Consider the following 25,939-nt stretch of genomic DNA (forward strand, 5'->3'; position numbering starts at 1 on the left):
GACTGTGGAATAGGTGTTTCATTTTATACACCTGTGCCCATGGAAGTGATTGGAACACCCGAATTAAATTATTTTGATGGCTGAATACCAAAATACTTTTGGAAATATAGTGTATTTCTCTGTCATCAAAAATAATTTTCTCATGCAGTAGCACAGATCCTTTCTTGAAACCCTTTCATATGTTTTGTCTATATGCTCAAATACACGTCTTAACTTCTTCTGACCACCTCTATATTTCTCCATCAGCACAATCAAGGCAAACTTTGCATTTGTAGTGCTTTTTCTTGGCATAAGGGTATACTGCTTGTTGTTGTCACCTCTCCACTCATGATATGGCTCATCAGCTTTATCCCTCTGTAGTTGTAACCCTTGATTTTGAAAATTGGTACTGCCGCACATCTCTGTTCCTAAGATATCCCCTCACTCTCCAAGATTGTGTTAAACAGTCTAGTCAAAGATTCCACTGTCCTGTCTCCTAGAGATCTCTATTTCTCCACAGGTATATCGTAAGTACCAGCTGCCTGTCCACTCTCCATCTTCTTCATAGCTGCCCTCACTTCCTATTACTAACTATCCTATTACACCTGTACTCTTCTTGATTTACCAACTGTCCTTCTTTCGCATTCATTTTCTATGTTCATCAGCTCCTCAAACACACCCCTAGTCTTCTCAGCACATTATTGGCTTGTTAGCACACTTCCATTTTGTCCTTAATCATCCTAACTTGACGCACATCACCAACTCAAAATCTTTGACTAGTTATTCGGTGAGTACCTGAGTACCTCTTCTTGGCCGTTTCCCTCTGCGCTACAACTGTATGTACTTATGATTCATAGACTAGACTAGTATAGAATAGAATAGAGTACAATAGAATAGAATAGAATAGAATAGAATAGAATAGAATAGAATAGAATAGAATAGAAATGAATAGAATAGATAATTGGGAAACTTTCTGGAGGAAACCTGGTCTTGTTAGAAGAGATGGCATCAATCCCACTTTGGATGGAGCAGCTCTCATTTCTAGAAATCTAGTCAAATTTATTAACCCCCCCTAAAATGTGGCTATCCAGAGTTGGGATCAGGAGGCAAAGTTGAAGTCTTCGTCGTCTCTCTGCAAATTCTGTCCTCCCGTTATCCCCCTAAACCACATCCCCTTTGACAAAAAACAACTTAAACATAAAAAATTGCAAAGAAAGAAAAATAGAGTATCCTCAACAGCATCAAAGAGTAAAACAGTGGAATATGGATTATTAAACATTAGGTATCTCTCTTCCAAGTCTCTGTTAGTACATGAATGTGGGGGGCACGGTTGTGGCACAGCTGCAGGAGAAGCCAACACACTGCAATGGGCTCATCGTGCTGCCCTGCATAAATAGTACTGGGTCCTGAGTGTGTGGTTGTTGTTGTGGTGTATGTGGTTTGCAGCTGTTGAGCTGCAGCTGAGCTTGTGAACAGCAACCAGAAGAATAAAATGTGTGAAATGCTCAAAAGCATGAACCTGCGGTCATCGGGTCTGTCGTGGTTATGCTACTGTGACTTAATAAGTCAAGGTCAAGGTCAAGGTCAAATTGATTTACTCTACCTTACAGAAACCTGGTTACAGCAGGATGATTACTTTAGTTTAAATGAATCAACACCCCCGAATAACTCTAACTACCAGCATCCTTGAAGCACAGGGCCTGATCCTTAGTCTTGTTTGCCCTAGCTGTAAAACTCAGAAACCAGTCTTGTTATCATCTATCATCCACCTGGGCCTTACACAGAGTTTCTGTCTGATTTCTCAGACTTTTTATCTGATTTAGTTCTGAGCTCAGATAAAATAATTATTGTGGGTGATTTTAACATCCATTTAGATGCTAAAAATGACAACCTCAACATGGCATTTAATCCGTTATTAGACTTAGGCTTCTCTCAAAATATAAAAGAACCCACCCACCACTTTAATCACACTCTAGATCTTGTTTTAACATACGGCATAGAAACTGAACATTTAACCCTCTCCTGTCTGATCATTTCCTGATAACATTTACATTTACAATAATTGATTACACAGCAGTGGAGAGTAGACTTCATCACAGTAGACGTCTTTCTGAAAGTGCTGTAACTAAGTCTAAGAATATAATCCACCCACTGTTATCATCTTCAATACCCTGTACCAACACAGAGCAGAGCAGCTACCTGAACACTACTCCCACAGAGGTCGATTATCTTGTTAATAATTTTAGCTCTTCACTTTTTTTTCTCCAGTTGATCTTCCTAAGTTAACTTCAGTAATTACTTCTTCCAAACCACCAGGGTGTCTTTAGATTCTAATCTCTGTCTCTCTTCCACAGCATGTCTTTTGTCTTGTCTTCCTTCTCTCACTCCAACCGGTCATGGCAGATGGCCGCCCCTCCATGAGCCTGGTTCTGCTGGAGGTTTCCTCCTGTTTTTTCCTTTCCACTGTCTCCAAAGTGCTTGGTCATAGGGGGGTCATATGATTGTTGGTTTATCTCTTTATGTATTATTGTAGGGACTACCTTACAATATAAAGCACCTTGAGGTGACTGTTGTTGTGATTTGGTGCTGTATAAATAAAATTGAATTGAATTTATCTGAATTGAATTGAATAGCTATTGTCATTGATCATGTACTGTAACATTGTGGGTGCTCCACACCAACTGTGTTGAAAGACAGCAGGAATAAATAGGAAACAGGAGAAATATATACAATCAAGAGGTATACATACAAAATGAGAAATATATACAAAAATAAGAGAAAGGCACACATTGGAGAACAAGGTGCAACATGCTTGGAAGTAGTGCAAAGAGAAGACAATCTGAATAAAGTCAATTTGTGAGCGGGGTTATTCATAGCATGGCTCCGATTGGTGAGATGAGTGGCCTGGGGTAAGGTGGGATATGGGGGGATAGTTTTTGTTGACAATGGCCCAAGGGAAGAAGCTGTTTGTGAGATATGGTAACTGATTTGGTAGCTGTTTCCTACCACCCAGAGTCTAACTGAAGTATGTGCAACATTCTTCCTTCTTCAACTTTTGCTACTTAGTCCTTGGCTCTGTCTTCACTTATTTCTTCTTCTTAACAGCATCAGGTGTACCCAACACCTCCTTATCATCTCATTTTCACCTACCTGTCCATTAAAGTCTCCAATCACCAGTCTCTCCCCCCTGAGGACACTCTCTACCACTCCATCCTACTCACTCCAGAATCTTTTCCTTTGGTTTGTTTCTTAATCCAGTTGTTTTGTGGAGAAGAATTACCATCACACTTTTAATTTCCAGCTTCAAACTCATCATCCTGTCTGACACTCTTTACCTCCACAATGGAATTCACATACTCTTTCTTCAAGATTATCCCTTCGCCATTTTTCTTTATATCTACACCATGGTAGAACAGCTTGAATTGACCTTTAGTTCTCTTGGCTTTGCTTTTCTTCCACCTGGCCTGTGACACAATATATAGCGGTAGCTTGACCCTCATAACAACTCCAAGTGGGCTGATTTTTTTCTAAGTCATCCTCCTGGATAATTGAGCTAGGGGTTTGGTTGACAGATGTTTTGAATGAAATTTGCTAGACCTCATCACTGTGTGCCTGTTGTCGCCATATTTTGGAGCATTTTTTTTATAGTTTATGGTTGTGGATTTTCTTTGTAATACAGATGATCCAAGACGTTTATGCTTCAGTTTTAATGAAGGCAATTCTAGTGTTTTGTTATCCATTATTTTTCACTGATGGTTCAAGGTTCAAGATTCAAGGATGAGTTGATATTTGTGTTTCCATGTTGTACTAATACAGTTTATGTCACGGTCTGGCTGGCAGACCACGGGGATAAGGAAAGTAGGACCCAAAATGCAGGACTCTGCGATGCCACAGTGCACTTTATTTACAGTGAATAGACAGGTAAGTCCAACAATTAACTCAGAGATGTAATTTGCCAATGGTGCTCATCCCTTGCTCCCAGTGCGTCCCGTGTTGTAGTCCCCTTAGTTTGTGTGCTCCCCAACTCGCTTCTTCGCTCGACTTTCCTGGAGGAAGAAGGGAAAACCACAATTAGCCACACACGCTAGCCGACTATCAAGACCACACGCCTAGCACGGACTATACCGGTCAAGAGTAATAATCCCACGTCGACTGTCGCCACGAGTCCAGGTTAAATACCTCTTCCTAGCCGGGAGGGATGATTACCACCAGCTGGTCAGGTAATCAGCTGCAAGAGCAAAGAGGGACTCCCGATGACGACAGTCGCCCGGACACGCCTCTCCCACGACGCGCGCTTCCGTCAACAGCCCCGAGGACGGGGGGAGAGAGAGAGAGAAGCAGACACACGCACTCTACATACAAACGTGGACAAAACAGTAGACGACACAGACCCCAAATAATAGTCATAATAATAATAATAACAATAATAATAACCACTGCTCATGGACCCCTGAGTCCTCCAGAGCCGGGTCTGTGACAGTTTATGAATGTATCTTTCTAGGTAACTAGCATTAGCTGCAAAATTAGGATGCCTTTCTTTCATCCATATAAGATAAATTCTGGATCCAAAAACAACATGATAGACAAAACATTAATATTCAAAATGCCAGTTGAGTCTAAAAACCAATGAGCAATGTAATAGTGCTACATCCATATAGCATTTTCAGCTGTTGTTAATTGCTTCCCCCTTTGTTCTGCCGTCACCTCTGATCTGTTTCTGAATTATCCTTCCATGTGTATATTATAGTCCTTTTTCTTACTTTGTCAGATCCTACTTTTTTATTTATCTGGAGCAAAGTACTTAGTTTTCCTGCCTGGTGTAGCGTGACGGCTGTGCACCTAGGTATGCTATTTGGAGTACTCTAATAGAAACCACACTTCAGCAACATATTATTAAAGACTACAGAGAAGTATCCGCTGTAACAAAAGCGGTAAACGGGCACTCCTTATATAGACACTGCAAATGTTGCTTGCTTCCTATTTCAGCATTTTATAGATGAACACTCTTACATTTCTTTCCCATGATTATGCATTAGTTAAAAATGTGGTAGTAATTATGGATTTTCACTCTTTGTCGCATGTTGCTGATTCAGCTGATATCTGTCTTGGCCAGGAGACTTTTGCAAACAAGACTTTTAATCTCATATTTTTCTGGGTTAAAAAAGTTATTATGGAGATGTGACAAGTATTTGGAGCAAAGTTCAAACTTTAAACCACACTTCAGAGAGTTACAGCTTTATATATCTAGCAATTAAACACATGTACAGGAAGCTTGATATTATTGTGCTGGTGACGATGTTCAAGTCATATCCTGAATGCTACCAGATCTAAGAGCAAGAGCATTTTTTTAACATATGATCTAATGTTGATTTTGAGAAAAATAATCCACTTTAAACTCTTTTTTTTGTGGTTAAAACGATACATCATTGGATAAAATGAAAACAATATATAATAAAATATTCAAAAATCTTTCCTGTGGTAAATCCAGGTTGTACTTGATTGTGTGATGGCAAATATAAATGATCTATCACCGTGACCTTTTTAGCTTTGTTAAACACTGACCAAGATAATATATTTTATATACTTTATCATATAAAGGAAGAATAAGAACAGGAAATGAGGAAAATGAAGAGAGAAGAGGTGATGAAGAGGGACTCAAAGGTGGGGGAGGCTTAAGAGACGTCAAGCACAATGTCACATAGAACTGTAATGATGCAGCAGTCTGTTGCAGGAAAGCAACATGTCACTCACTGTTCAGCCTCAGACTCTCTCTCACACTCTCTCTCTCGTACACTAGATAAAGACACATGCACTCACCAAAAAAACAAATGTATGGTTTCCACGGCATTAGGGAAGTCATCAGCTTTATGTTGTCACTATCTTAACTATAATGTCACCATGGTAACCACATTCCAGTGCTCTTACCAGCACAAAGTAAAGCTTGTGAGTACATTGGTAACACCTCTCCTACTTCACCAACACCATCCATAATTCAACCACCTGCCTCTTGTTCAATGTTGCTAGAGCAACGGATTCCTTTGTAGGTGTAGTGGAGCATATACTCATCATTTTGAGACCACAGTCTTAAATATTTCTGACATCAACTGTTTTTGATGTCAGGGGCTGAAGGCTAATGAGCTGTGAGGATTTCACACATTGTGCTTACTTCCGTATCAGTGATGACAAACCTTTTCCTCAAGTAGATGATAAAGAGCTAATTAGAGACTTTTATATTGTTATCCTGGGTTTTGTTTGTTAGGCAAAATGAGCATAGCTTAAAAAGTTTTAAAAATGAATCAACAGATATCACAGAAGTTGATTCTATTCATCTGGACGTAGTATTTTCACTTTGTCCAGAAGTACAGAATCAACTTTCTGGGATGTGCTTACTTGGATGATTGAGCAAGCATCAAGATGTTCAACAAGTAAAACTGATCAGCAATCAAAGTTAACAGTAAAATCTACTGGTCTTTTTAGTGAAGCACTACAGTTTAAAGGTAAATGCTTTAACACTGAAAGTAGCTGAATTCTTGTCAGAAAGTTCTAATGCAGTATGAATTCAGCAAAATAAACCAATAGGTTAGCAATAAATTTGTCTGAAATTCCATTTTGAATAGTCTTCAGAAGATTAATCATGTCCTAATCATGTTGGAAATATGTGAATGATTTTATATAAATGATGTGTTATGTGGGCGACCAAGAGAGGTTGTTGCTGTAGCATGTCTGACATGAAAAGGACTTTATGTCAGCAGATCTGCATGTCCATGCATGCAAAGTGCTGCACTGATGCTGTTATCATACCTTCTAGACGTCATCCCCTCAGAGACTTAAAAACAGCTTGCGGCCAGTCAGACCTTGAGTGCGTTTCCTGCACAGTAAACTTACCGCCTCAACCTGCAGTATAAAAAAGGTCAGGTTGCAAAAAGTGTGATGCTTGCTCAACCTCTTCCTGAGACAGAAAGCTGTACTGAGAGATTTTCCGACAGTAGGCATCAGGTTTTTTGTTTTTTGTTTTTTTTTTTGGGGGGGGGGGGGGGGGGGGGGTTGCAACTGCACTCAACTGTGCTAAGACTTCTTCTGACAAATCTAAAATACCCTTCTGAAATAATCCGTTGAGGTGGAGCTTGTTTCGATTACATTGCTATCAGTATATGTATGTTTTGTGCTGTGTTAATCAAATTAAAACTACTTGGGAAATTTAAAAGGCAAATTTCTCTTTGACGGCCAAGCTAACAATATATATATTGTGTGAAACATGACAAGAATGCACTTCCAATTTCATATAAGCTAAACTGCAAAACATTTATTTTTCTTCTATTAGCAGTATGAGCAACAGGACCACTTACGAACTTTAGCAGTATCTTTGTTTTGTTTTCTCTTATTGACCTTGAATCTTGTGATAATTTTAGATATCTTGATTCATATCACACTGCTGTGATATACAGAAGAAAATAATGCATTCATTTTGTCTTATCTTTTCTGGCTACATGCCACACTCCTGCAATGTGACAAACGTGATTTCTGCTGCTTCTTACTGCATCTTGGTTTGCTATGGACTAACGGCTGCACAGAGAAGATTAAATGATAAGTTTTAACATGGGGTGGGGGTAGGGGTATAGGAACGCTCTTTTTGTCTGTTTTTCTCGTGGTTTAAGACCACTATCTGGCTTCCTGTCCTGACTCCTTTGTTGTTTTTGGTTTTTTTATGCGCATGTGTATGTGTTTGTGTTCTGTTGTGGAAAAAAAACTGAGCATCAAAACTGTTTTATTAAAAGAAAGTTAAAACTTTTGCAAAGGGATAAGTATTGCATGGACAGTCTTTGCACAAGCGTTAAACAAAAACAAAAAAAACACAGATTGTGTGGACAATCTGTGTCTATTAAGCAGTCAGGAGTTTAAATCCTCATGTGTCATGTAAGCATCAGTCTGATAATGAGGTGCATCATGGCATTAAACACAGCTTACAGTTAGTTGTTTTCCCATCAACGCACACTCATCCTACTCGATTTTTACCAGTGATTGGGTTGCATGATGTCAAACCATACACAATGACCACCTAATCAGAATTAGCCAGTGGTGTGTCCTGTAGATCTAGGCGAACGGATTTCAGATATAGCTACTATGCAATCATGTGGTTTACCATCTGCTTCTGTGGGGAGTAGTGTCAAATGTCAAGGTTAAAACACCTACTGTGTTAAACCCAGCATGGTGTAGCACAGTGCATCTTTTAAGTAGCTAATACCAGACTGTGCTACTGGAAATGTCAAGTTAGTTGTTTTTTGCAGAAGGATCAGAGATACAGAATGTGGTAGAGTGGTCCACAATGAATGATTTGTCAGTTTTTGAGGTTTTGGAATGGATTGATTCCCAGTAATCCTTTTCAGAGACAGTGACTTACTGTTGGACGTGATCATATGTCTCAGATAGGTGACTGTGGCGGGGCTATGGGGGAGGTTGGCACACCTGAGTGGAATCAGCACATACCCACATAGCAAAATTGGTATGGCCCGGATCTTGCCCACACAATGTGCTTACACATGGCCCACATACCGCAAAGAATGGCGGCCCTTTGGTGGACAGACCTGGTTTGCCAGAGGTGGCCCACACATGGGCCAGCACAAAGCCAGTTGTATACACACTGGTGGTCCTGTGCTGGTCCATGTGTGGATTACCTCTGGCAAACCTGATCTGGGCCACCAAAGGGCCGTCATTCTTTGCGGTATGTGGGCCATCTGTAAGTGGTGTGGAGCCACGGGCCAGTTGTAGACACACTGCAGGCCCTGTGCTGGCCCAGAACAGTTTCAGCTCTGGCCCCAGATGTCAGCCTAATGTGTACCTTAATCAAGGCATGTAATAACAACATGTGCCAGAACATGCAAAACAGTGCAAAAGTAACATGACAAAACTCTGTTCAGACAGTGAATGGACTGATTATAGTGCTTTTCGAGTTTCCCGGATTACTCAAAGTGCTCTATACAACATACCACACTCACCCAATCACACACTTTCTTTTAACTGAGTGCTTCCTAACTACATTGATACACATTCACACTCTTGACATGCAAACTGGAGGAACCAGGGATCAAACCACTAACCTTCTGATCAGTAGGTGACCTGCTCTACCGCCTCAGCTATTGCCACCCACTGGCAAAGATGACTAAACTGTTACTAGGTTTTGGATAAAGTGTACACTCACAAACCTGTCAAACCTGCATTTGAAACATTGGCTACCATAGCAGTATAGTATTGCAACATGGGATTTGGGTCTTCTAACTAAAATAGGAACATAAATAGTGCCATCATTGCCAGACCTTGCAACTTCTGACACCAGTCAGTCAGAAGTGCCAGCTTGGTGCCAGTTCTGGGCCAGACCTGTTTTCTATGGGCCTGGGCCACACATCCATGCTCTATTGTCAAGCTCATGTCAGTCTGCGTCTCTTTGTTTCTTGTTTTATTGTGACAGTCTTGCGTTCCATGTTCAGTGCATTTCAGTTTTGTTTCCTCACTCTCATTAGTTCATGTTCAGCTGTGTTCCCTCCTGTGGTTTGTTCCCTCATGTGTATTTATGTCTGCGTCTCCCTCTGTCCTGGGTCGCGATCTTCCTCATACCCAGCTGTGTTGGTTTAGTTTCCTGTATTCTCCAGTTCAGTTTTGTTGCTTCAACATTCCAGCAATAAAGCTCTGTTTTTGTGTTAAGTCCTGCCTGCCAAGTCTGCTTTTTGGGTCCAATCCTGCCTGCCTCACACACAGTCCATGACATTAACTGCTTCTAGTGATGCTTACATGGTCTTAACTCAGACTTACCAGTCACCACCAATGAAAGAGCGCCTTTCATTTCCCCCCATATCATATTTACTATTTGCCCATAAGTGCTACGCAATATCACACAATTCTGGAGAGTCAGGGGCCAACTGGCATAGCTCCAACTGGGTATACAGAGAACTTTTTTTCAGCAGGTGAACAGTTCTTACAACACAATCATATGCTGTTAGATGCTTCCCAAACACCCCATTACAGTGCTTTACCCCTGGAATGTCAGTTTCTTCCCATTGTTTGTACTGTTGTACTGGTTTTAACCGTGGCAACATATCTTGACAATCATCTTGTTCAGTTTTTGTTCTGTAAAAATAGTTTTGTTCATCAGTGAGAATTACACTTATGTATTTTCCAGTATACACTTCCTGTTTGTACTCTCTCAGTTTCCTGTTTCTCTCTGTACTTTCTCAAACTGTTCATTAACCCGGGTACCGGTTTAGCTCACTGGGATGAACGATATGCTGCAGGGCTTTGTCGCATGTCTTCCCCTTTCTCTCTCTCCCTCTGCTTTAATGTTCACTGCTCTGTGCAAAAAAAGCCAAAAATAAAATATTAAAAAAATATATTTAAAAAAACTGTTCATCAACCCCCCTTAAACACACGTGGTGTTACATGAGGTCAGCTTGTTACTGTGTAGTCTGATGAATGTGTGTGTGTTGTTGTACAAGCCTCACCAGTTCATCACAAACAGGAAACGCAGCAATCTGTTGGAGTCTCTACTCATACGCTTACAGCAGCAGATCAGCATGATATTTAACCATCTGCAACATTTTGCTCACTGTGTTATTATCAAGTCATCTTTCCCTGACACACTGACAATTGTGTTGTAAATTGAAGTTAACACATAGACTCTCAACCCAACAAGTTGACTGGACAATATGGCGACAACAGGAATGTTTGTTTAAAAGATCCACATTCAATTTCTTTGCATTGTAAATCTTTTGTATATTGTTTAGTCACTGGAATATCTTCCGTTCCTACAGTTTTAATAAAAAGTTTTGGTTTTTGATTCCAGTCTGCTTGTCTGATCACTGATTCTATAGCATCACATATTTCCAAAAGTCAACCTGTTCTCCTGCACCCCAGAGCAGAAATTGTATCAAGTTTTTATAAGTAGTAGGCTTAGCTTTTGATAACAGGTGTGTCTGTCAGGCATTTTTTAGCCGCAACCTGAGATATGGCCATGTTTATAAGTGTAAGCTGGTCTTCATTTCATCTTCATTGCACACAATAATTGTGTGTGTCATTAATCTGGGTTTCATTGCGCAAATGTCTGTCTTGTTTTTATTGCATCTGTGTCTCTTGTTTTACTTTTTTACCTTTTGTTGCAGTGTCTTATCACCCCTCCCCTTCTCACACGAGTAAGCAGCCTCAGTTTCCTACTTTTCAGGACAATCCTTAGCCCAGTGACATGTGGCTCTCCACTGAAAACAGCTCTGTCTCTGTCTAACCTTATCCTCCTTCCCTGGCCTCTCACTTGTTCTGCAGTAGTCTGTGTTTGGCACTTGTACATTTTAAGCTCTGTCATTTGGACTTTTTCTTCAGTCTTGGCTTTCTTGTTATTATTTTTCTTGCCATTTTATTCTCCATGTATGGCAAATTCTTCCACCTCAGACATTCTTGCTATCCCATTGTACACATATGCTTACACTTAGTCTTGTACTTGTACAGGTTTAAACACAAAGCAATCCCACAGATGTACTTCCCAGTTTGTGATTTGGGGGCATCTCTCCATCCAAGAGACAGTTTTAATAATGTACAGCTGTCTCATCCTCTTGTTGAATACAGGGCCATGCCACGCCGAGAATGCATCTAAGGAAACGCATTTGGAAAACTTCGAGCTTGCTCAGGTCGTGTTTGAGCATTGTCCACGTCTCTGCGCTGTAAAGTAGAATGGGCAGGATCAGGGTTCGGTAAAGGCGGATCTTTGTCGCCAATGAGAAGTTGTTCTTCTTCCAGACGCACCAGCGCAGGGAGGCGAATGCTGCCGCCGCCTGCCCAATTCTGGAGCGTATCTCCGCTGATGATGCCACTTTCTTCTCCTCGACGAGGGACCCCAGATATTGAAATTGTTGGACTTGTTTGATCTGCACACCATCAAGGTGGACGATCGTTGGTGAGCCGTCGGTGGTCAGGACTTTGGTCTTCTCGGCGTTAACCTTGAGGCCGTACAGTTTGGAGTGCCGGGCGATGTCATAGAGGATGTGAGTTGCCTCGGTGTCGTCTTCGGCAAAAATGGCGCTATCATCAGCGAACATTAGATCGGTGATAAATCGATCGGTCGAGGCTTGGACTCCGCGGCGGCCCTCAAATGCTTTGCGCATTATCGCATCGATGACGATGTTGAACAACAGCGGTGACACCACATCGCCCTGCCGGACCCCTGTCATGATGGGGAATTCTTCGGACACTTGGTCATGAATACGTACCTGGCTGGTCGAGCCATCGTAGGTTCGTTCCTCCATGAGTCGACGTAGGGTGAAGATCTGGTCGCTGCAGCCTCGTCCGGGTCGGAACCCGGCCTGTTCTTCCCGGCTGGTCATCTCACGGTGCTTTTGAAGGCGTGATTGAATTATTTTCATAAGGACCTTGCCGATGATGGACAGTAAGCTGATGCCCCGGTAGTTTTTACATTCTCGGTTGTCGCCTGTCTTTAGGATAGGAATGACAGCCGCCTTCTTCCAATTTCTGTGTACTCACTACCTAATTTATAGCCAAAGTATTCACTCACTGTCTCTGTACTGTTTTGCTAGCTTAGCTTAGCTCGTAGCCGACTCGTTAGCACCATGGCTACTTCACCTGTCCCTCCTGCACTTTCTTGCTCATTGTGTCAGATGTTTAGTTACTCCTCGGCCTCCTTTAGCAGTAATGATATCTGTAACAAATGTAGCATATTTGCAGCTCTGGAGACCAGGATTACTGAATTGGAGACTTGACTTCACACCCTTCATTCACCCGTAGCTAGCCAGGCCCCTGTAGCTGGTGCAGCCGAAGATAGCGTAGGCTCCGCTAGCTGTTCCCCGGCAGACCCCAAGCAGCTGTGGAAAGAGGGCGGCTGGGTGACCGTGAGGAGGAAGCATAGTCCTAAACAGAAGCCCCAGGTACACCACCAACCTGTGCATGTGTCTAACCGTTTTTCCCCACTCGGCGACACACCCGCCGGGGCTCAAACTCTGGTAATTGGTGATTCTGTTCTCAGACATGTGAAGCTAGAGACACTGGCAACCATAGTCAATTGTCTTCCAGGGGCCAGAGCAGGCGACATTGATGGAAATTTAAAACTGCTGGCTAAGGGTAAACGTAAATTCAGTAAACTCATAATTCACGTCGGCATCAATGACACCCGGTTACGCCAATCGGAGGTCACTAAAATCAATATTGAATTGTGTGTAACTTTGCCAAAACAATGTCAGACTCTGTAGTTTTTTCTGGTCCCCTCCCCAATCAGACCAGGAGTGACATGTTTAGCCACATGTTCTCCTTAAATTGCTGGCTGTCTGAGTGGTGTCCCAGAAACGATGTGGGCTTCATAGATAATTGGCAAACCTTCTGGAGGAAACCTGGTCTTGTTAGGAGAGACGGCATCCATCCCAATTTGGATGGAGCAGCTCTCATTTCTAAAAATATGGACAAATTTATTAAACCCCCCAAAATATGACTATCCAGAGTTGGGACCAGGAAGCAGAGTCGCAGTCTTACACGCCTCTCTGCAGCTTCTCTCCTCCTGCTACCCCCCCCAAAAACCCATCTCCATAGAGACTGTGTCAGCTCCCAAACAGACAAAAAACAAACTAAAAACCAGCAATAAACAACTTAAACATAAACAATCACAAAGAAAGAACAATACAATATCCACATCAGAACCAAAGAGTAAAACAGTGAAATGTGGATTATTAAATATTAGGTCTCTCTCCTCCAAGTCTCTGTTAGTACACGACTTAATAATTGATCAACAAATCGATTTACTCTGCCTTACAGAAACCTGGTTGCAGCCGGATGATTATGTTAGTTTAAATGAACCCACACCCCCGAGTCATTCTAACTACCAGAAATCTCGAAGCACAGGCCGAGGGGGCGGTGTGGCAGCAATTTTTCACACCAGCCTATTAATCAACCAAAGACCCAGACAGACTTTTAATTTATTTGAAAGCCTGATACTTAGCCTTGTCCACCCCTAGGGATGGGTATTGATAAGATTTTAACGATTCCGATTCCATTTTCGATTCTGTTTAACGATTCGATTCCTTATCGATTCTCTTATCGATTCTTTTTTTTTTAAAAAGGAGAACACTAAAGTCGATTAGCTTAGAACTGTGTTTTATATCTTCTCTTTGAACAAGATAGAAATTTAGAAGTAACATGGCCTTACAAACCCAACAGTGAGATCTTAAGAGATCCACAGCCTACGGCTCTTCAATGGGGTGTCACAGGGTCCCCAGGAAAAAAAAATGTATATGTAAAATAATAAAATAAATATTCTTCTGTAGCAATAACAAAGTTTAACATAAATTATTCTGTAGCAATTACACAAGAATATCCAGTAATGTCCTGCCTACAATTAAACACATTCACTTACCAAAGTGAAATCGGGGGCATCTGCTGTGGCAAATGGGTGCAAGCCTTTGACCACAAACTTAGACACTGCTGGGTGACATTCGTCTATCCTGGCCTGAAAGGAGACGCTACCGGTAGACTGCAGCGAGAACTGCCAGCATCTGAGCCAGACTCTGTCTCTCTCATCATGGTTATCTAGATGCACAGTAATAGCAGGTTTTGTAATAAGGTAAATCGCGCTAACATAATATGCAATGCTAATTGATTAGTTACCTGCAGTATTAACGGGAGAGGACGTGGAAACGCTACCGCTGCTGCTGGGTTGAGCTTCGCTAGTCCGGAGCGGATCAAAAACACGACATTCGTTGAAAGCAATCGCGTGTTTTTTGAGCAAATGCTTTTGCATATTCGTAGTGTTTCCTCCCTTTGATGAAATCTCTACTTTGCAAGTATTGAACGTTGCCCTGTTGTCATCCTTTCTCATAAAGTATAACCAAACTTTTGAGCGTTTGTGCCGCTCAGGCGCCGTGTTTCCTACTGGGTAAAAGACGCTACTCAACGTGATGACGTCATTCGGGGCGACTGGAATCGATAAGGGAATCGTTTTTAAAAGTGGCAAACGATTCGAAGGAATTGAAACAGTGGGAACCGGTTCTCAACAAGAACCGGTTTTCGATACCCATCCCTATCCACCCCAGTTGTAAAACTCAGAAACCAGTCTTACTTGTTATCATCTATCGTCCACCTGGGCCTTACACAGAGTTTCTGTCTGATTTCTCAGACTTTTTATCTGATTTAGTTCTCAGCTCAGATAAAATAATTATTGTGGGTGATTTTAACATCCATGTAGATGCTAAAAATGACAGCCTCAACATGGCATTTAATCTGTTATTAGACTCAATTGGTTTCTCTCAAAATGTAAAAGAACCCACCCACCACTTTAATCACACCCTAGATCTTGTTTTAACATATGGCATAGAAACTGAACATTTAACAGTTTTTCCTGAAAACCCTCTCCTGTCTGATCATTTCCTGATAACATTTACATTTACAATAATTGATTACACAGCAGTGGAGAGTAGACTTTGTCAAAGTAGATGTCTTTCTGAAAGCGCTGTAACTAAGTTTAAGAATACAATCCACCCACTGTTATCATCTTCAATGCCCTGTACCAACACAGAGCAGAGCAGCTACCTGAACACTACTCCAACAGAGGTCGATTATCTTGTTAATAATTTTACCTCCTCACTACGTATGACTCTGGATACTGTAGCTCCTGTGAAAACTAAGGTCTCAAATCAGAAGTACCTGACTCCGTGGTATAATTCTCAAACACGTAGCCTAAAGCAGATGACTCGTAAGCTGGAGAGGATATGGCATGTCACAAATTTAGACGATCATCATTTAGCCTTGAGAAATAGTTTGCTGCTTTATAAGAAAGCCCTCTGCAAAGCCAGAACATCTTACTATTCGTCACTGATTGAAGAAAATAAGAACAACCCCAGGTTTCTCTTCAGCACTGTAGCCAGGCTGACAAAAGGTCAGAGCTCTCTTGAGCCAACCATCCCTTTAACGTTAACTAGTAATGACTTCATGAACTTCTTCACAAATAAAATTTTTGTCATTAGAGAAAAAAATTACCAATAATCATCTCACAGATGTAATATTATCTACAGCTACTCTTAGTACCATTGATGTTAAGTTAGACTCTTTTTCTCCAATTGTTTTTTCTGAGTTAACTTCAATAATTACTTCCTCCAAACCATCAACGTGTCTTTTAGACCCCATTCCTACAAAACTGCTCAAAGAAGTCCTGCCATTAATTAATTCTTCGATCTTAAATATGATCAAACTATCTTTAATAATCGGCTATGTACCACAGGCCTTCAAGGTGGCTGTAGTTAAACCTTTACTCAAACAGCCATCTCTAGACCCAGCAGTCTTAGCTCCAACCTTCCTTTCATATCAAAAATCCTTGAAAGAGTAGTTGTCAAACAGCTAACTGATCATCTGCAGAGGAATGGCTTATTTGAAGAGTTTCAGTCAGGTTTCAGAGCTCATCACAGCACAGAAACAGCTTTAGTGAAGGTTACAAATGATCTTCTTATGGCCTCTGACAGTGACATCTCTGTGCTGTCCTGCTAGCCTCAGTGCGCGTCGATCTGTCGCATAAGTATCCTATTAGAGCATTAGAAATGCTGTAGGTATTACAGTACTGTCTGCAGTGTTTTATCATTCTAATAGACTCCAATTTGTACATCTAAATGGAGAGCTCTTCACACACTGAGGTATTATAGAGTTCGCACAGGTTCAGTGCTAGGCCAATTCTGTTACACTATACTTGTTCCGCCTAGGCAGCATCATAAAGACATAGCATAATTTCCTGCTATGCGATGATACCCCTCTATATATCTATGAGCCAGATAAACACACAATTAGTTAACTACAGATGTCTTAGACATAAGACCTGGATGGCCGCTAACTTTTGCTCTGTACGGGCTGAAGCAGGGACTCAGCGCGAGCAGGTTGATGTCTCAAACCAATTTATTTACACCCGTGCAATAATTACAGTGCGGGAATTCAGGGTCCAGGGATTGGGAAGGCTCTCTCTCTTCACGCTCGCTCACGTCCTCACACACGTTCGTACGCGGGAGGTCACAGGTCGGGAAGATAAGCTGGAACGGGAAAGGAGCTATCATCAAATCACGAGGCATAAGTGTAAGCACACGGGGCTGAAGGTAGACTCGTCAAGCCATCATCCGCATGAGAGGATCGTGACCAGCTCAATAGAAGAGGATGGATCGAAGCTCCTCTTGCACACCACTGAGGTTTAATTATAGAGTTCCACAGGTTCAGTGCTAGGACCAATTCTGTTTACATTATTACATGCTTCCCCTAGGCAGCATTCATTAGAGGACATAGCATAAATTTTCACTGCGTATGCAGATGATTACCCACTCGTATATATCTATTGAAGCCAGATAACACACACCAATTAGTTAAACTACAGGCCGAATGTCTTAAGACAGCTAAAGGACCTGGGATGGACCGCATAACTTTCTGCTTCTTAATTCAGATAAAACTTGAGGTTATTGTACTCGGCCCTGAAAATCTTAGAAAATATGGTATCTAACCAGATTCTTATCTGATTATCTGGATGGCATTACCTTGGCCTCCAGTAATGCTGTGAGGAACCTTGGAGTCATTTTTGACCAGGATATGTCCTTCAACGCACATATTAAACAAATATGTAAGACTGCTTTCTTCCATTTGCGCAACATCTCTAAAGTTAGAAATATCCTGTCTCAGAGTGACGCTGAAAAACTAGTTCATGCATTTATTACTTCCAGGCTGGACTACTGTAATTCATTATTATCAGGATGTCCAAAAAACTCGATGAAAAGCCTTCAGCTAATCCAAAATGCTGCAGCAAGAGTCCTGACAGGGACTAGAAAGAGAGAGCATATTTCTCCTGTTTTGGCTTCCCTTCATTGGCTTCCTGTTAAATCCAGAATTGAATTCAAAATCCTGCTCCTCACATACAAGGTCTTAAATAATCAGGCCCCATCTTATCTTAATGACCTTGTAGTACCATATCACCCTATTAGAGCACTTTGCTCTCGCTCTGCAGGCCTACTTGTTGTTCCTAGAGTATTTAAAAGTAAAATGGGAGGGAGAGCCTTCAGTTTTCAGGCCCCTCTTCTGTGGAACCAGCTTCCAGTTTGGATTCGGGAGACAGACACTATCCCTACTTTCAAGATTAGGCTTAAAACTTTCCTTTTTGCTAAAGCATATAGTTAGGGCTGGACCAGGTGACCCTGAATCCTCCCTTAGTTATGCTCCAATAGACGTAGGCTGCCGGGGATTCCCATGATGCATTGAGTTTTTTCTTTCCAGTTACCTTTCTCACTGACTATGTATTAACCCTTTAGAGCCGATCGGAGCGGGAACGCTCTGTTATGCGTAACTATTTTTAAATCCCAGTAGCACTGCAACCACGTAAGCTAGCGCAAAAATTTTTTTTGCATATGAAACCGGAGGAGTTGTACTTACATCTTATGCCATCAGCTTGTCCTAGGTCACGGTTTCCTTCCACATAAAGCTTTGCAAAAACTGCATAAAAAGCACTTGCAGGAACAAAAACATAATATTCCAGAAACAGGCTTTACCGATCATAACACTTCCTACGTTGGAATAGTAGTCAGCGCGAACTTTTGCATTTCCGCCATTACCTGCCCGAAACCGGAAGTGACGTCATTTTCGCGGAAATGTAGTCTTTTTTGCGATCAGGGCCTCAGGGCCTATACTGCTCTTTTTAAAAGTTATCTTTGATTTTATGACTTTCTGTGTCGTTTCTGGGAAGCTTAGGACTCATATTTCACTGCTGGAAATAGTTTATTTTGATGCATATGCTGCTTTTTTGCAAATTTGCAGTATAATATTTATTTTCGTTTTTCCTGCAGTGTGTAAAAATTGGTGTATTTCAAAAATAAAACTATGAAGACACTCAAAATAAATTTCCTGTGGTGGGAAACTATTTTGTGCAACTTTTTTGTATTTACAGTTTTGAGGGATAAGCCTCTTAAATTTCTCTAACTACAAATATATGTTAAAAAATCAAAAACGATTTTCAATTTTTTTGTAGTTTATTGCACTTTTTTGCAATTTATGTAATTACAATGCACTTAATGAATACATATTATTAAAATCTGGGCTATAATGGTTGTATTGATGTATAGCAACTTGAAATGCTCCCAAAAATGGCTCCACAGCATGTAGAAATATAATATAAGCTCTGGCGGACTTGGTTCTATGGTAGGTCTTAAAGGGTTAATAGACCTCTCTGCATTGAATCATATCTGTTATTAACCTCTGTCTCTCTTCCACAGCATGTCTTTTATCCTGTCTTTCTTCTCTCACCCCAACCGGTCACAGCAGATGGCCGCAGGACGTTTCTTCCTGTTAAAAGGGAGTTTTTCCTTCCCACTGTCGCCAAAGTGCTTGCTCATAGGGTGTCATATGATTGTTGGGTTTTTCTCTGTATCTATGAAGAGCCTTGAGGCGACCTTTGTTGTGATTTGGTGCTATATAAATAAAATTGAATTGAATTGAATAAATTATACTGGAATTGGGCAATAAAGTCCTTGCTGTCCTCTTTGGGTCTGGCAGATGTTTGTAACTTCTCTCTTGTCATTTTCAGGCCACAGTCATTGAACCAAAGTTATATTTCTATCCGGGCCCATGACTTCAACCATGGGCATTATGGTTGTCATCATTACATTTTTTTCCTGATTTGGTGATATAGGGAGAGAGAGATCATGCAATGCACCACTTTCTGGTGTGAGCTGGGCAACTTTGTTGATGATGACACTCAATTGATATCTTTTTTTGTGCCTTGCCTATGCACAGTTTTTCTTTCTTTGCATTTTAATTCATTCATCTTTAACTTGTATTCACTTTCTCATTTTCCAGTGATTTTGAGCGAAGACCCTCTTTTGGGAATTCATGTTCATTTATGGACTTAAATAATAACTGCAAAATTTCCCTAAACATGGGTTTTTACTGATTATAGAAATAACTGTTGTAACACAGTAATTATGTAGCTTTTATCGCAAGAATATATATTGTTGCAGACCTGCCTGTCTACCACAACAACAGTGTGCTAGACACTGTGCAACAAACAATTTCACTGATAGCTATCAGTGATCATTGATAGATGTCAATACTGAGCATTACTGATTAAGACTAAGATTGTGGCTACTCCTCTTCTAATGAGGTTTATGTTCCCTCCTGAGATTTACACAAAGTTCTAGAGGCACACTCAGAGCTACCTTTTGCACCTGTAGAGTATATTGAGTAAAGTATCCTATTGCTAACTTTGGCATCAGCCAAAAGGGTCAGTGAGGTACTGCCTGCTATTTTCCCAATCAGATGGTTGGTGGTTTGATCCGTGGCAACTCCAGCCTGCATGCCAAAAATCTTTGGGCAAGATAGTAACCCCAAGTTGATCTCTGATACATCCATTGGGGTATGATTTGTGTGAGTGCTAGATAGAACACACCTACATATAGAAAAGGTATTTGTATGAATGAGAGTTGTAAGTGGTTTGAGTGCTCAGGTAGAGTAGAAAAGCACTATGTAAGAACCAGTCCATTCCATTTATTAGCTTTTCTCTACTTGCCATTTGCAGATGAGAGCCAGAACCACTTTAATTCACTATGCCTTATCGATACATTAAGCAATTATCTAGACAGGACTGAGGGGTTTAGGAAAAGCAACCAAATCTTTGTAGCTTTAACTCCTTCTTTAAAGGTAAGTCTATGTCTCGCCAGGGGTTGTCCGACTGGGTGGTAGAGGTCCAGTTTTCCAACACGGTGGACCACAGCCTTTTGTGCAGCTGTGTGCACATTCCATCAGATGAATGACTGCCTCATGGGACCTTTTTAGGAATGTTTATGTAGAGGACACCTGTCAGCAAGTCCTTGAAGTGACTGGTCATGCCAGAGGTTGCTTACCATAGTGGGATACTGAACTCACTTTTCAAAGAACCCCGGTTACGCAAGTAAGCAAACATTTTCTTTGTGCAAAGTAAAATTAAGAAAACATCTGAGTTCATTTTTATTTTCTCTACAGGATTGTTTGGATGACAGTCGTCGCATCCCCCCATCTCCAGTTGTCCATGTTCGAGGACTTTGCGATGCTGTGGTGGAAGGGGACCTAGTGGAGGCACTTGACAAGTTTGGCAACATCTGGTAGTCCTGGTTTAACTCTAAATACTGTTGAGGCCATTTAAAAATTATTAACACACTTTCATTTAGCTTGGAATTGCATTGCACATTGACTTTGGTATCATGGACTTTTTTTAGTGCACACCTTGCAATGTACAGGCATGACATGATTTTGAGCTTGTGCTAGAAAGCTTGTTTAGCAAGCTGCAACCCTAAACTGTATGAAACAAATGCCTTCTTCCTAGTGTTAAATGACTAGAAAGACCCATTAAAAATTGGAAACATCCCTGACTAAAACTGACGTGCAAAGTTATCACTGTCAAATGGTGGGATATATTAGGTACCAAATAAACAGTAAATTCCTAAAGTTCATGACAAAAAAATGGTCAAACATCTGAGCAACTTTGACAAGTGGAAGGAGGCAGCCAGTGAATCAGTTTCTTTATATTTACCTGGGAATGAGTGAAGTAGGATATACTAGCTAATGCACTGTTATTAACCTTGGGTCTTGACATTTGGGCAGTTTTTCTTTTGGCAAGAAACAAACATCAAAATGTTGCTGTAGACTATGTGCACACATACAATTGGGATGTGTAGCAATGACACCCTGTGGCGGGGAAGTTAATTACAGTCACATGCCTGGCTGCTCTTTCATCTACAGGTGCGCAGCACCAAATGTGACTAGGAATTCCAATGCTTACTATGCACTGAACATTTCCTCATTGCATCATGTATATGTAACATGCAGCATCCGCATGTTACTTTGCTTCTAAGATGACCACAAGGGGGCAGTATATAGCAGTGTGCAACACGCTTTGAACAAAGTCACTTTAACTGGAACTGAACAAAAGCTGAATTTGCATGCAATGGTATTTGCCTGCAAATAGAGCTTGCATCGTTGTCTGTATATGTCATCATCATCATTCATTTGATCAACAATAAAGTCACCGAGGTATTTCACCTTTTTATGAACCCCAATATTATTTTGGGACAGTTAAACACAGAGAAATCTAGCTGTTTATCCTGCTTGGTTCTACATATCAAAATAGCACTTTTAATAGCATTGTACTTTATATCATAATGCAGACCATATTCAGTACAGATATTAAGCTCCTGTAATCCAGCACTACTGGGACTAAAAACAACCAGGCCATCTGCATACATAAGATGATTTATCCATGTTTTACCTAATATACGCCCAGTGTTACAGGCTCTCAGCTACATGGAGAAATCATCAACATATAAATTAATTAAAATTGGAGACAAAATCCCACCCTGTCTGACACCATTGGGTAAACTGGACTGGGTTGTTTACCCAGTCCAGTTTATTATCTGTGCTTAGTCCAAGGTATTTATAGTCCTCCAAAATGCGTACCCCCAGTCCACAGCGATAAGGTGAAAAAAAGCTTTCTCAACCCACATGTTTGAGAGAAAACAATTTGAAACACACTAACACGCTACTAATAAGTAAAAGACAAAAAACTAAGAACAAAAGTTTAAAGAATAGAGGGAAAAAAGGTAATAACTGAAACAGGCTGCCTTCCAGTTGGCACATGTGCATGAGATTTTGTGATTTACCTTAATCACAGATAATAACGACAGAAATTACAGTATAGAATAAGTGTTCTTGATTGGATCTATATTCACTGATGTGACTGATCGCACAGTCACATCAGTTCATACCTGCTTTTGCAGCAATGGCGAAACATGCAAGGTTACAAAAGTTGATAGCTGCGTGACCCGCTGAAATGATTTCAAAGTGCAGCTTGTGCCAGTAGTCATCATTTTCGACTTGGATTTCATTAACTCTTCTGGCACACTATGGTAATTTCTTGTGAAGCACTTGTTGTTTATGTTGAAAGATGCTATAGAAATAAAAATGTGCATACTTTTACTTTACTTGCTCACCTTCTCTAACCTTCACATTTGTCTCCGCTATCGGCAGTTATGTAATGATGATGCCTTTCAAGCGTCAGGCTCTGGTGGAATTTGACAGCGTGGAGAGTGCTGAGCGCTGCGTGTCATTCGGAACCCGTGATGCTGTCTACGTCGCTGAGCAGCAGGCTTTTTTTAACTTCTCTACCAGCCAGAGAATCACCAGACCCACCAACACAGACGACCCCTCCAGTGGAAACAAAGTCCTCCTGTTGTCCATACAGAACCCTGTGTATCCCATTACCACTGTAAGTCCTTTACCCCACCTAAGACTCTTGCCATATCTTCAACTTGTGTTAGAAAAGAAACTTTTTGCTATCTGAGCTAAAACTCTTTAACCAGGTCTCTTTTTACCCTTCAAGGACGCCTGCTCCTGCGTTAATAATGATTACAGTCATTGTACATTACTTAAAATGTTTGCCTCAGGAATACAGATACAGAGATACAAGCTTACATTGTCAGACATCTATTATTAACAAACTCTCTGTGCCTTTGCTCTGTGTATACATTCTTTATCTGTGTATACATCCTCAACAATATCTTTGTAATTTAGATTAGTGCTAATGTCTCACTGCTTATTTGTAAAATAATGTAAGCTTTTAACTTTTAGTCAAAATTAGCTCATAAATGTAAAGGTTTTAAGCGTTAAAGCCCATTTTCCATTTCTGTTTTCTTAAGTCCATTTTCTTGGTGACCAGTAGGTACGTTGCAGTTTTTACAGTGTGGTCTCTGTCTTTCTCTCAGGATGTGTTGTACACTGTGTGCAACCCAGTTGGTAACGTCCTACGTATTGTCATCTTCAAACGCAACGGCATCCAGGCCATGGTTGAATATCCTGACTGTGTGTGTGTGTGTGTATGTGTGTGTGTGCGCACACAATTGCATGTGTGCTTGGGGTATATCACAGATTAGCAGAGAAATGCCAACATGCGTTTTCATTTTTCTAAGCTCCAGTTCAGAGCTTAATAGACTCGTTTGGATACAAAATAATGAACACAGGATGGTAGAAGAGGATTATAGCTAACTGGATGTGTTTTGTTGATGCCAGATCAAAGTTCACTTCATTAAACCTGACAGTGCATCATCCTGAGGGCTGTGGTAGTCTTGTTTTTCTCTGCTGATCCTGATGAGTCAACCTTAACAAGCTTGTTAACATTTGAGTCAGTAAAGGATGCTCAGAAGGCCAAACTGGCTCTGAATGGAGCTGACATCTATGCTGGCTGCTGCACACTCAAGATTGAATACGCTCGGGTAAACACATGCACATACACTCACACAGTCATGCCCATGCACATGAACACACATTTAAAAAGAGGTGCTGTGCTCTGTTGCCCCTTGCAGCCCAACAGACTGAACGTCATCTGCAACAACAACACCAGCTGGGATTACACCAAACCCTTCCTCCTGCACCGAGGTAGCGTTCCCTCTTTTAATCTCTGATCAATGAAAGCACTTTAAGCATATTCTTTAAAGTTTACTTCGAGGCAGTCCGAAAGTCTTTTTCCATGGCCACTCAGAACTCCTCCCACACCTGAGTTTTTGCTTCAGCCACTGCCCGAGCCACTTCACGCTTGGACTGTCAGTACATATCAGCTACCTCTGAAGCCACACAGGCTAACCAAGCCTGATAGGACTCCTTCTTAGCCTTGTGGCTCCCTTCACCTCTGGTGTCCACCATTTGGTTTGGGGGTTAACCAACGACAGGCACCAACCACCTTGCGGCTGCAGCTCAGTGCAGCGGCTTCGGCAATGGAAGTGCTGAACATGGTCCATTCGGACTCAATGTCCGCAGTCTCTCTCGGAATGCTGGTGAAGCTCTGCCGGAGGTGTGCGTTGTAAATCTCACAGACTGGGGCCTCTGCCAGACATTCCCAGCACACCCTCACTATACGTTTAGGTGCACCAGGTCTGTCCAGCGTTCTCCCCCGCCACCTCATCCAACTCACCACCTGGTGCTGAATTTGATTAGGTTGAGGAGTTTAAGTATCTCGGGGTCTTGTTCATAAGTGAGTTGGGAGAAGAGAGCGGGAGATCAACAGACAGATTGGTGCTGCGGCTGCAGGGATGCGGACAGTGTACCGTTCCATCATGGAGAAGAGAGAGCTGAGTGTAAAAGCAAAGCTCTCAATTGACTGCTTGATCTACGTCCCTACCCTCACCTATGGTCACAAGCTGTAGGTAGTAGAGATGGCACGATACCACTTTTTTATGTCCGATACCGATATCATAAATTTGAATATCTGCCGATACCGATATGAATCCGATATAGTGTTTTTTAATCAACAAAACTGTTTTTTTAAATATCTTGCTGCATTTTGTATAAGTTCATACTCAAGTTTAAAACAACAACTACACTAAAGCTATTCTGTTATACCTGTATGCAAAAAAAAAATTTCATAGTTCAGCAATACTGATCAATCTAATAAACTTAAACCTACACCATCCTCCCTATTCTGGTATTTTAAAGAGTACTTAGCATAAATATTAAGCAACCTAACTAATAGGGTTCCAACTCCCAGCAACAACAAAAATAAATAAATAAAAAATAAGGAACCACCCCTCACGCTCCACCTCATGATGCTTAATCGACGTAATCAACCTTAATTTGATGCAGTGTGAAAAAAAATGCACAGAAATCAATTATTTTTCAAGAAATATTAAATAGATTCAACATCTTTCTTCAACAAAATTGCAGACTGCACAGATGGTACCTTCCCAAAGGAAAAGTACTATAGCTTACTAGGGTATATATATTAGACTTAATAGTCACTATATACAGTAATTGACTTCTATTCATTTTACATCAAATTAAAACTTTGGGTGTCAGATAATTATTTATTAAAAGCTAGACATTTTAAATGAGAATAAGAAAGAAAAGTATGTCTTTGTGCCCCCTTTTCCCTGTTAATGCCCTATCGGCCCCCCTG

The 25,939-nt window shown here is 41.1% G+C and overlaps 1 protein-coding gene across 3 annotated transcripts in view; it reads left to right on the forward strand.

The window, feature by feature from the left end:
- The window catches only part of LOC113024713 (heterogeneous nuclear ribonucleoprotein L-like), a 46,882-nt gene that overhangs the window by 9,527 nt on the left and 11,416 nt on the right, over window positions 1-25,939 (forward strand). For 2 of the 3 annotated variants that reach the window (XM_026171998.1, XM_026171999.1), the window contains exons 2-6: window positions 20,983-21,101; window positions 23,023-23,260; window positions 23,757-23,842; window positions 24,167-24,263; window positions 24,354-24,426. In XM_026171998.1, coding sequence (XP_026027783.1) covers window positions 20,983-21,101; window positions 23,023-23,260; window positions 23,757-23,842; window positions 24,167-24,263; window positions 24,354-24,426 — 613 coding nt within the window. The remainder of the gene's footprint in view (window positions 1-20,982; window positions 21,102-23,022; window positions 23,261-23,756; window positions 23,843-24,166; window positions 24,264-24,353; window positions 24,427-25,939) is intronic. The other variant, XM_026172000.1, reaches the window with a different exon arrangement.

Source organism: Astatotilapia calliptera, chromosome 6 (genome assembly GCF_900246225.1).
Source record: "Astatotilapia calliptera chromosome 6, fAstCal1.2, whole genome shotgun sequence".
Taxonomy (NCBI): Eukaryota; Metazoa; Chordata; class Actinopteri; order Cichliformes; family Cichlidae; genus Astatotilapia; species Astatotilapia calliptera.